The sequence below is a fragment of the Atractosteus spatula genome, chromosome 2 (assembly GCF_055471065.1).
Source record: "Atractosteus spatula isolate fAtrSpa1 chromosome 2, fAtrSpa1.hap1, whole genome shotgun sequence".
Classification (NCBI taxonomy): domain Eukaryota; kingdom Metazoa; phylum Chordata; class Actinopteri; order Semionotiformes; family Lepisosteidae; genus Atractosteus; species Atractosteus spatula.
Window position 1 is genome coordinate 16250002 of NC_142707.1, and position 13096 is coordinate 16263097.

General features: G+C 36.7%; 1 protein-coding gene across 1 annotated transcript in view; it reads left to right on the top strand.

Annotated features, from left to right (window-relative positions):
• Window positions 1-13096, top strand: part of gpatch2 (G patch domain containing 2) — a 97420-nt gene that overhangs the window by 56381 nt on the left and 27943 nt on the right. Inside the window, exons 6-7 of the mRNA XM_088909253.1 lie at window positions 4502-4569; window positions 9969-10008. Of these exons, the coding sequence (XP_088765379.1) occupies window positions 4502-4569; window positions 9969-10008 (108 nt within the window). The remainder of the gene's footprint in view (window positions 1-4501; window positions 4570-9968; window positions 10009-13096) is intronic.

Consider the following 13096-nt stretch of genomic DNA (forward strand, 5'->3'; position numbering starts at 1 on the left):
ATGGCTCTGATTATAGCTGTTTGTTCTGATGGTGTAAATTGTCTTCATAATTGCTTCACCCCCCCCCATACAAATGTCTTGCAAGAAGGAAATAAAACTGTTCTTGTTTTTGAGCTCAATTTGGTTTTAAACTCATTGTCTGTGAATCCCAGGAGGAACTATACCATGTTGTGTATAAGTACGTAGCTTGAAGACAAATACAAATTATACGTAGACATATGGTATGGCTAATTCACTTATAGTTTGGAGGGAAGCAGGGACCTCAAGCTGGGCATGGGTCCTCTACCAAAAAAGACACATGTTCAGAAAGACATTTTTTTTTTCTGCTGCCATGGGTATTCAGTGCATACTATTTTGAAGAGCTGTAGCCCATGGAATTGCAAGATGTTGCTCTGTAGATGCTGGTAGCCATCAGTTTTGTGGATCCTTCTGTGTTATTTTCTGTCACTGTAAAACGCTCCTCTGATGTGGTTTAGTAGTATTTCTCATCCACTGCTGCAGCTGCAGACTTACGGCTCATGTTGCCCTTATTTAACCAGCAGAGGCCACTCACTGCATGTTGCACAATAGACTATAAACAGCAAGCGAGCTACAGACTATGGGGGGAGGGGGGTTGTAGAGGAGATTCAATTTCATCTGGAAAATTAAATTTTAAATAACTGATGAGTAATGTGAAGGGAAAATCTAATCTGCTTTGTTAACCGTTTTCAGCATAAAGACCCAAAGAGTGAAGGGGATTAGAATAAAATGGTTTTATAAGAATCTAGTTAACAAACCTTTTTTTCTGTTCAACTGCTGTTTTAAATGCTGTACATCTCTAATACGTGTCGTCAAGAAGATTTTTTTTGCCTGTCTTTGTATAGGTCTTTGCTTCCTGCACAAACAACTCAGAATTCAAAATAAGGTATTGTTAGCTTATTAGCAATTTATAGTTCCCCATCTCTCGCAGTCTTCCGCAACGGAGATGGAAAAAGAAATTCATCTATCATGTAGTCGTAAAAGCAGATAAATGATTTATCCATGAAAAAATATTAACTGGAGTCTGGACAATTGATCGGTTGATGATAAATGTGAAGTGTGTGGATTATAGGAAAGAGCCAAAAGGCCTTCATAGTAAATACAGACATCAGCCTCATGGATCAGTGGTATGAGAGAGTTTTGTTGTTTAATTGAGTACATTCTAAGTTTGATTTTGACAAAGCATAGTTTTGTTTTGTTCTTATTGGTGTTTTCATAGAACCAGTCTCATAGAGTACATAAGTCTCCAATAAAAGAAAATGAAATACAGTGTTTATTGAGCAAATACACTCATTTGATTTAGCAGACAAAAAGTAGCACCATTCTAGATGTAGCTCTAGAGGTATTTTTGGCGAAAGAATGTAAAAGCACTTTTGGAACATTTTTCTCGTCCGTTTTCCTTTAGTATGTAGGTTTTTTTTAAAAAAGAGACAGTTCTACATTTGTGAATCCAAAATATTTTTTGTTTTGTGCTCTGGACCATCTGTATAAAACATTTTTCTGAGCTATTGTTAGTTAGTAAAATCCCTGAAATTTAGGATTCAAAGGCCTTGTGAAACCTATTGATGAAGCAGTTTGTAACAAAAGTATATTACATTTCTATTAATATTGTCGAAATGTATTAAAATTGTTGAAATAATCGTGCATTAATACAAATTAAACTGAACTCTTGTACTGAACAAAAAAGTCAATCTAAAGAACTATAAGAAAAGGCACTGCTGTTCCTTTGGCTATTTAAGCCTTTTTTAAGCATTCTATCATTTTGAAAACCAGTATATCGCTTTCACTTATTTATAACACCTAGAAAAGCTGTTTAAGGTTTACATCAGTTTGTAGTACAACTAAATTGACAATAAAAGGTCAGTGTCAACTTGTTCTATTTTATGGCATACAAATATGCTGACAGGGAAAGACTTTTTAGATATTTTGAAAAAAAAAGAACAAAACATGATGAGGAAATATTGTTTGCAGAGTGTAAGAACGTATTGGTGACATGAGTTGGCAATTAAGTGGACTGCACTATGCCTTGAAAAGATTGTGGTAGATCTGTCATATCTGTAAAGACACACAGTGTGGAGCTTTGCGTGGTAGGGCTGTGGGCTTTAACAAAAGTGTTCCTCTTTTTAAGTCTAACATTTTTGGGGATTGAATACACCAAGGTGGAGGAAATGAAATAATAAAAAGATGTCTGGCATGCATCTTTTGAACTGCATTCATGTTAAGTGTTGGAATCTCTGAACTGAAGTTTTTTTTCAAATCTTTACAGGGCTTTGAAATTAGAGAAAAAAAGTGCTGTAATTAAGATGTATGTGCTCTCTCCAGTTTTATGGTTTCTCATTTTGCACGCTTTGTCTAATTGCCGTTTAAGTAAAGAAATATCACAGTGATGGACGCCTGTAATTGTGAAGGGAATAAACATAATCAGTCTTGCTGAACCCCACGCTATATGAACTGCTTCACATTTTCCAGCACTGCACCTTTGGTTTATATGAATTCTTCGGATTACAATTTTACTTAAGCGATTGACTTCAGAAGATTTGTAAAATGTGATAACTCCTGAAATTCCATCACCTGTTTTAATCAAGGTTATTGTTAAGTTAATGAAATATATAAAATGCTTGTTAAATTATTTTTGCTGTATATTAAAAAGAAGCCTATTCATTAATGATATTTTAATTTTAATTGCTTATGTGCTAGTTATACCACTTTTACTTTTTCGTACACTAATTTAGCTATTTAATTATATTGTTCTTTAAAATGCAAAGCGCTCTAACTCTAAATAATGTTAAAACTCATGCAGTTTGTCTTTATGTGACACTTTTGTATTCCACAGTATTTAAGTTTGTAAAGATTCTTAAAGTTCTTCACATTCTCTTCTTCGCATTTAACATTTTAATGTTAAATCCTAAAATAGATTATAAAAGTAATGATTATAGAAGGTAGACCTCAAATGTTAATTGCAAAACCAAAGAGCCACACTGTCTGTGGTAACGAAAAAGGATAGCTGAAGTTCAGGGAGAATGCACAGCTTGTCTTTCTGTACCTTTTTTTACATTTATTGTTTTCGTATTACATAGACTTTCTTTTTTTATCATCAGCGCTGTATTGATTTTCACACCTTTGTTATCCCACCGTATGCAATTCACACTGTTGGCCTACACAGAATTCAAACACTTTTATTGTTTTTACACATACAGCTGCAGGTAAAGAACCAATTTTACCATTGAAAATAGCTTCTGCTTCTGTCTACATCATGTTTATTTCTGCAACCGATAAAAAGTCCAGTTTTCTGATATTTGTACCGAGATAAGTCAGTAAACAAGATTAATATGGTGTGGAAAGGGCTGTCGGCAGCCTAGGCGAAAGGAAATAAGTCGCCAGCAAACACAGAATACTGTAAACTGAATAAAACTGTCAGCTTCACCAAGAGATAATGTGATCATGAACCCATGTAACACAGCATGACATAGGCACAGTCTGTCTTTCTAACCACCTCGCTGTAGAGAATGGATTACTGTATTCCATGGATGCAGTGCAATACTATTAAAATCCTTCTACTGCGATCAGCATAAGATTAAGGTCTACAGCAAGATTTAAGAGGAAACTTTTGTAGGACAGAAACTACGGAAGTGTAATATGTTCAAGTACACTTTTACAGATTTAAAGTAATAGAAGCTACTTTGGTTTTATTTCCTAAACAATAATATAGTGAGGATGTTATTTTGGTATATGGATTTTAGTTGCAAATAAAGTGTATACGCATGCGTCTTACAGTTTCGATTATTTACATTCATTCTGCTTGCAAATAATTAACCTTACTTGAAAATATTTTGTTGCTCAAAAAGCATTTCAGTGCACTATGCAGTTTTTCCACAAATAGAAAATATGATGATAATATTTTCACAAAAAAGCAGAAAGTGTCTCTAAATAAGTCTTTATAGCATCTTAAGAATCTTAAATCATGTTCAGAAAATTCACAGAATCTGACAGACAAACAGTAGTTAGTAATGTCATAGTTTTGGGTTATGTAGACTGGATTTTGGGATCTTTTTTATAGGAAAAAAAAATCCTGGTTTTATAAAGGTATAAAGGTCTATATGAATTGATTCTGTGGCATTGTATTGTGTTGAATAAAATGCAGAATAAGGCTTGTTTTTTGCCCTGCATAAAAAAAATCCATGGAAATGGGTAATCTTATGTAATTTTAGCGTTGTACTTTATATGATTCTTGAGTTGCATCTTATGGAATGTGAAAGAGTCTATAATCAGCCTAGGGGGTCTGAAAATGTCAGCTCCTGTATCCTTTCTGCCAGTGTATTTGTGCTGCCTATAGTGAACATCCTCATATCCAGAGTATCTATATATTCACCTCGGTAGGTGGGATATAGCCTCCCTACGGAAAACCACACTGTATCTTTCCTTCTGACAGCTGTGCATACATCATGCTCCCCTCTCAGTGATTTGTTTTCTTTTTTTCCCCCAGATTAGCACTCCTGGGCCAGGCTGTAATGAGAGACTGGCTCGGTTCTCCCAGGATCCCCATCATCACGAGTGAGTATCATTTACATCAATGATCCCCCATCATTACCACTGCTCGGCCTTATTTATTATTGCCTACTCCTGGGCTGTGATTTCCCAAGGAGCCAGGAAGGTTCTTCTGCGCGTTACGGCAACAAGGGGGACAGTTCCCACAGATATATTTCTATATAGATATTATTTTTATTTGATTTGGCTTATACTTTTTTCCCCAAAGTGACTTACATTTATACAGTTGGACATTTTACTGTTCCAATCTGCGTGACATACTGTACCATACTCAACGGTAAAACAGACATTTGCTGTGTCTCCACCTGAAAGTTAAACCAACAGGCTTCTAGCTGCAACTCCAGAGCCTTAACCACTACTCCACACTGCTGTCTAGACAGACTGGTAGGTACTGGCCTTAAGGTATAAAAGGGTGTTGCCAAAAAAGTAACGGCTCACTTTGTAAATTTGTAAATTTCCAGGTTTTTGTTGCAGAATTCCACATTTACACTACAGATGGCCCCGCATCAATCTGTCATTTAAATACATTTTGACTAAAGAAAAAAAAGTAGGCCATTACTTTCTGGATAGTCCTCATAGGTAGAAAGTTAGAATATCAGAGTTACTGTGTAACAGAAGCTTGGAAACAGGAAGACTGAAATGATTACTGATAACCTATTAAGTTATATTACTTCAGAATACTTTGCAAATGCTAAGCACAATAAATGAAAAAAATGCTACGTGGAAAAATGTATTTTTAACTTCATAATATATGTGTATATTTACTTATTAATTATCACATATTGACCATTAGCTTTGATCTAAAACGTCTTTTTTTCTCTCAGGGCAATGAGGTATGCACAAAATAGTTCTGCACTACACTTTAAGCTCATTGCTTTCACACTAAATAAAAAGAACACAAACACATTTGCCACAAGTATAAAAGAACTTGTAGTCTTTGTCAAAATCCTAAGAAGTTCCATAATTCAGAACTGTGTATTGTTCTACAAGCATGTTTGCAATGGCCAACAAAACATATGCAGACACATGTGCATCTTCACAAGGTAATGATGGAAGGACAAGGCTACAAAATAATAACAAGCTGAAAAAAAAATCTTGTGAATACCTGTATGTCATAATCCAAAGGGTGGTGGTCCAGCAAAAAAGAAAACTCAAGAACAGTTCTCTTTTCTCCTACTCTTGAAAGGCTACATTTTTTCAGGCTTCTTTGAGGATCTCAGTCTATTCAGCAATGATAATTTACACCAGTTAAGTCAATTATCACTTTAATTCATTCAGAAAGAACTTGGAGAGAGTTCACACTAAATGAAAATAAGACGACCGTGTGGCTTTTTAGAATCGGCACCGAGGACCAGTGTCCTGGGTGTTGATCAATAAGAGGATCAGTGTGTTTGCTTAATACAAAATTGAAAAAAGATCTATATTATTGAGTTGTTTTGTGGCCTAGTGGTTGAACAGTGTGTCAAAACTGATTTGTTTCTAACCAGTTTGCTTGAATATAAAGCTGTGAGATGCCCCCATTAAATGAGATGAGCCAACATGGACAAAATACCAACAATCCAAAGGACTCAAAAAAGGAGTCAAATCACCAGTGTTAGAGTAGATACTTTTACATATCAAGTGGTATGGCAAGTATCAAAGCTACGATCATCCACTAATACCTCCATTGGGTTTGTCAAGTCATCCAGATGTCCTACTCTTGGCTTCCAAAGAAGCTTCTCTTTTTCCATCTCACCCAAGGCAATCACCCCAAAGGAGAAGTATTTCAAATATATAATAATAATAATAATTGCTTACACTTATATAGCGCTTTTCTGGACACTCCACTCAAAGCGCTTTACAGGTAATGGGGACTCCCCTCCACCACCTGGATGATGCGACGGCAGCCATAGTGCGCCAGAACGCTCACCACACATCAGCTATCAGTGAGGAGGAGAGCAGAGTAATGAAGCCAATTCATAGAGGGGGATTATTGGTAAGGGCCAATAGGAAATTTGGCCAGGACGCCGGGGTTACACCCCTACTCTTTTCGAGAAACGCCCTGGAATTTTTAATGACCACAGAGAGTCAGGACCTCGGTTTTACGTCTCATCCGAAGGACGGTGCCTGTTTACAGTATAGTGTCCCCGTCACTGTACTGGGGGCATTAGGACCCACATGGACCACAGGGTGAGTGCCCCCTGCTGGCCACACTAGCACCTCTTCCAGCAGCAACCTTAGTTTTTCCCAGGAGGTCTCCCATCCAGGTACTGACCAGGCTCACACCTGCTTAGCTTCAGTGGGTTGCCAGTTGTGAGTTGCAGAATGATATGCTGCTGGCATATAGTAAAAGCAAATTTGAGGAAATAAAACATCATTGTCAGCTCTTTTGGAAATTGAAACCCCAAGATATCAAAATGAGGAAGCAAAGCAAAATCATCTAACAGAGCTCATCATGAAAGGATTTTGTAGACGCTTGCTGATATATCCTAAGACAACACCAGCTCAATCTGCCAGGGAACCGTTATTGGCCTTATGAGTCATTTTTGTGTTCATGGAAGACAATCATCCTCCTATTCCAAGGGATAGTGAATGATTATGATGATTTTTTTATTATTTTTTTCCTTCAGATGCCCTCACACGGGAAGATTTACCAAATATACATAATATAAATTATGTGTAAATATAAAGAATGCAATCATGCAAGTACAGTAGGATCTCTACTTCTTTGAATTTAACATTCATATTTTTTTTGCAATTTCATCCGTCTGATTGAGTCTTGGATGGAAGAAGAGCAGTGCAGGATGATTATTAAGTGCAACTTTCAAATTAGCCAGGCAATACACTTGGATAGTGAGACAAATCTAGCGGGTGAATGAGCCTCTCCCTTCCCCCTTTCCGAGACCCAGTACCCAGCATCCACATCTGAGTGTGGTCTTGTTTTTGTATTGTAACGAATGCTTACAGTTCTGTGTCAGCAGCTTGGGGACTGGAAGGCTGGAGACAGCTTTACAGGCTCACTGACAGTTTTATTGCCCTTGTCTTTACATTGGGGCTTGCTAATCTTGCCAGCAGCTATATCACCCTGAAACTCACTACTGGCAACCAACTGAAGCTAAGGAGGTGTGTGCCTGGTCAGTACCTGGATGGGAGACCTCTTGGAAAAGCCTGTGTTGCTGCTGGAAGAGGTGTTAGTGGCGTCAGTAGGGAGCGCTCACCCTGCGCTCTGTGTGGATCCTAATGCCCTAGTACAGTGATGTACTATACCGTACAAAAAAGGCACCATCCCTTGGATGAGGCATAAAACCAAAAAATATAGTGGTGTTAGCCCGATATCCTGCCCAAATTTCCCATGGCTTTTACCAGTCAATACTAATAATCCCTTTCTATGAACTGGCTTCATTGCTCTGTTCATCTCCCCACTGGTAGCTGATGTGTGGTGAGTGTACTAGCACACTTTGGCATCATTGCAATCAAGGTGAGTGCTACACATTGGTGTCGATGGAGAGGAGACCCCATTATCCGTAAAGCGCTTTGAGTGGAGTGTTAAGAGAAGCGCTGTATTAGTGTATGGAATAGTATATTAATAAGTATCATCATCATCACAGAGCAGGGATTAGCTGGGAAGACAGAGAGAAAGTGCAGGCATCGGGTGGATGCAGAGGAGGGATTCACGTTGTTTATTTTAGCTGAGTAAGTTTCTGATCACTTTTTGTTTTAGTTATTTTAAGTTAAATGATATTTTAACTAACTTAAAGACAATTCATTGTTACTTTAATTATCATATTAAGGGGGCTACTTACATTTTTTAATCATACCATATGTACTGTATAAATATGGTATAGGGATTATGTCAGTTTGGTTGACACCTAACCCTTGCAAATGTCACCTAACCCTGGAAGTGCAAAACAAATGCTGCATCAAACAAAATAAAGACCTGTATAATCAGTGTGTATAAAAAACAGTAATATAAGCACCATGTAGGTATGTACTCCATGTTTATAATGCATGGTTATAAATAGCAGATTACTGTACCAGTCAAAGAATTAAGGGTTACTTAACAATGTAAAAGGGAACTGAGAGTTCACAAGTGCTGTCTTTGCACAAGAATTTGAAGCTGGTGCGGAAGGGTGGTCTCAGGAACTGATCTAGATTTCTGTGGGTAGTTCTTTCCATCATGAATGAAGACAGTGTTGTAGAAGTCAGGGTGCAGAAAGGTTGAGAGAGACAGATAAGAGACTGAGATAGCAGAATGTTTGAGAGAGTGGAAAGAGAGAGCTGTGGGTGCGTACAGCAATAGGAAGCCATTGGGGGGAAGATAGTAGTGGTTTGCGAAGAGTGATTAAGAGATAATATATGGTGAGCAGCTAAGTGACAGAGATGGTTCCAGCTCTAGATGAGCTGGAATGGATGGATGCTAGAATTTCCGGGCAAGAGGAAGGTATAGTAGTCAATGGGGAGATTACCAGGGTTAAAATTTGTGTAGAACAGCTGGAAAGGAAGGTGCAGGTGCCATGAATGTTACCTTCTTTAAATAATTGATCTTTCATGTTTCTCTGGCATCCTGTCTGTCTCAGAAGTTGAATTGTGAGGATCAATCAGGTGAAGGTTGTAAGAACCTTCAAGTGAAGTTTCTGTCTTAGAATGTGTGCACAAATTTGGTCGTGAAACAAAATAGCTAATCCTTCCACTCCAAAACAATGAGATTGCTTCCTGTGGTGATATCTGGGTCCTCCTAAAGGAGGTGCTAGATTAATGAGGCCTCAGAAAGAACTTGAGGAAATGAGCTTGGTTTTGTATTCTTGATTCCCTAACTGCTGAGAGCCTGTGAACTGAATTTAAACCTGAGTAGAGGAAAAGTACTGTCTGGTGTCATTTAAGATGAAATATTTCAGAATAAGTCATTTATTTGACCAGTTTTTGTTTTGACCTGCACAATATCAACAAAAAAAGGAGAAAAACACCAAGGGAGTAAAATTTACACACATTGCAGAGAGTGGAGTCATTTGCTAATTCTCAATTGTATAAAAACATGTTTTTTTGGAATTTGTAGTCTAGATGTTATTAAGTCAATACTGTAAGTGATTCTATACTTCATGATAAAAGTTACTTATTATTTAAAATTCTCCCATCAGCATCAGTTCTCTTGTATTTATGAAGCGTAGTTGAGAAAAGTGTTTTTAATAGGAGAAGACTCAGTAAAGTGCATTCATCTTTAAAATATCAAAGAATTCTTTTTTTATTTATTTAGCTCAGTATTCACTGAAAGTATTACTGGTATCAAACTCATCAGCTGGGACATACTATATGTCAGGGTTTAAGGAGGATATCTGTTTTACTAAATACCCCAAAAAGCCAGAATACTAGCACCAGACTTGTTGACTATAAATATAGTGCTCTGGATAATTTTGTCTTTTCTTTTATAGTTCTTGGTTCAGTTCTGGAGCTAGGAGGGAGCACAGTCAGGTAAGGAACTGTGTTAATGTAGATTCTGTCTAAATGAATATTTGCCAGTGTACTTCCATATTTTTGCAACTATTTTCACAAAATTGCATAACAAATAACACTGCTGCAGTGGATTTGGGTACAGTGCCCTGAACTGTTCTTTTCCTTGAATGCACTCTCCTTTAGGTTCTTTAAGGGTCACATATGTGAGCACATTCGGTGAGCTCTAGCATAAAATTGCTGGTGCAATTCTGTGTTGTGGAGAAGAGAATACGCTAGTGAATAGATATTGTTCTCTTTGAGCCTCCTCAGATCAGTTTTGCCCCCTTCCAGTCAGTCCACATTTTGGTCAATCCTTAGGGCCTTGTTACTAACATGCAATTAGTCAGCAGTAGAGGTTGATTTTTATCTCATTTCAGACACTTTTTTAATACTTTCTTGAAATATTGCATGTATGAAGTAATTATAAATGACATTTGGAAGTCCAAATATGAAGTGTCACCTATGTTGACAATAGTCCTGTAGTAGACAGAAGATAGAATGCATTGATATTTCCATCTTTGAAGATCAATTTGGTTAAAACTAAATGCTTGTTGTTTATGCATCAGATAAGATGTCTCCGTGTTGAATTATAATTTGTGCTTGATTTTCTCCAACTGGAGTGAAATGTTTGTATATTTAGGAAATTGTTACATTGTTATAATTTCATGGTGAATAAGATGAACTCTAAAGTGTTGTTATCAAATAAAAAGTATTTCACCAAATACCTTGAATAAGATTATTTTATTTGCTTGATATCTGTGGGAGCGTCAGCTGGATTTCACAGTATGGTACAAAATGCCTAAAATACCTACCTTGAAAGCACCTAAATCAACCTAAAAGCAGTTAAGGGCTCGCTATGATGCTTTCCAAAGACATTAAGACCCTGCATATGGGGACTTAAGACCTGCAAACTGAAAGTTGTGAATTACTTGTAGATTCTTTAAAACAAATCTGTAATTTTCTTGTAAATGAAAACCAATTTTTGCATGCCTTTGCTGAACGTTAAAACAAAAACGTATTGATTTCTATTTTGTTACCTTTATAATGTAATGTAATTAGTAAGGCATGCTATAGAATGACAGATCAATAAATAAGGTAGTAAACCATTGTCCTCTTAATATTAAAAGCTTGTTCTTTTATTTATCTTGTTTCACTGTCCAAAACATAAGCTCTTTGCAATTTCTGAAATGTGTCTTATAATAGCTGTGATGCGTTAAGAATTGCAAATTGAAGAAAGTGCTACTATTCAATTACTCCTCCCTCCATTCTTTCAAAGACACAAGTTTTGTATCATACAGTTATTATACAGTCAACTAATGCATTCAGAACTGCAGTTGGCAAAAATTGATGTTGATCCTTGTTTGTTGTTCTTTACCTTTAAATTCCAGATTGATTACAAACCTAGAAATATTGCCTGTGAAACTTTCCAGAAGCAGAAGTATCACTGCACTGGAAAATTAGTCTGGAGCAACAAATTCCCATCCCCATCTCTGGTGCCTTGCTGCATGGTACTGTAGGGTGCTGTCACTGTGGTTGGAGTCCTGTATGGCCAAGATAGCGCACCATGGCCACACAATCTTTCTCAAAGGGCATTTTATGACCAGTGACATTCACCACCTCTTGTGGCTTTACATGACATTTTGCCCCAGTGCTATTTTTCATTTGATTGGCCTGGGTTTGAATATTTGTGCCCATTTTAAGATCATATGGGTGTGGATTCATTAATATCATGTGACTAGGCCTCTGGTCCTACACTGATACTCCTGCCACTGATTTGTTGTTAATATCTGTGCTCTTTCAAGTTATAAATCTAATTGGGCTAAGTCAGTACAATTGCCTGCAAATTTTGTAATGAAAAAAGCTGGCTTGCTACCAGTTGTGATAGTCAAAATCTCCACATACTTTAGTGCTGAAATTTACTCTGTTACATGAGATCATAATTTGATATACAGTAATATCTCTAACAGATTTTTGCTGACTTGAGCTGATGGACATACTTCCCCTCTTCTCTTTGTGCTTCCATAATACAAATGAATGTTTTTTTTTACTTGTTTTAGTTTGTTTGATGTGCATTGCTTACTAATATTTCTAAATTAATATGGAAATTGAAGGTGCCACATATTAAGTAATCTACTCTGCAGTGAAAGAGATCATCTACTAGCTTTGCCACACTTTAAATTTTATTTATACTCATTATTTTGGGGATCAGTGCCTTTTAGTTTAAAGGTTACACTCCTGTATGTTGGCATCCATTTAAATAAAATCTGTTCTCTCATTGTAGACTTAAAGATTTAATTTATAAAAGTGTTTCCAAGACACTATAGACTGTTGTTTGGACAGTTGTGTTTAATCGAAAGATTCAGAAAATCTTTCTATGCAGCATGAGTTTGTGGTCTGACCAACAAACCAGTTCTGTTTCTGTTGCTGCAAAAAGCCAAGAATGGAATAATCATTGATATTCCAGCTTCCATAATAATAAAAATGCCTTGCAAGTAATTTCCTTTTCCCTTAATCACTTTGTATATAGGAATCCACATCCTAGCAAATGTTTTTGAAGAGGATGATCTTTGTTCATTGCAGTGATTGCTGTCTCAATATAAGCTTTCTGGTGTCTCTTTCTTTTTTACGTATTTCTCTTTTCTGCGGTGCATGCTTATGATATACCCTGGAGGATAGGTTGTCTACATACCCAGTGCATTATCTACTGCATTTCTGAAGCGAAATAAAAAGATGGGCTTCCTCTGTGTATTTCTTTTTGAAGTTTCATAAAAACCTTTATCAGCTTGAATGGTCATTTGAACCTAATCATTTGAATAGGGTTTTGAATGTTACAGGTGAAGAAATGTATATTTGGGATTGTATACATTCATTTTCCAAAAATCCTGATCATGAGCCTCTAAACATTTCTTGACCCCTCTTAGATGCAATCATAAGAGGATCAGCCTTAGTGCCTTGTTTCAGGAGTGTGACATATGGTGAAGTTTTAGAAATGGTTTTCTCCTTTTAGAAATACCATATTCCAAGCAGAGATGTTCCTTGCTTTTACCTAGAACATTTTTGTTGAATG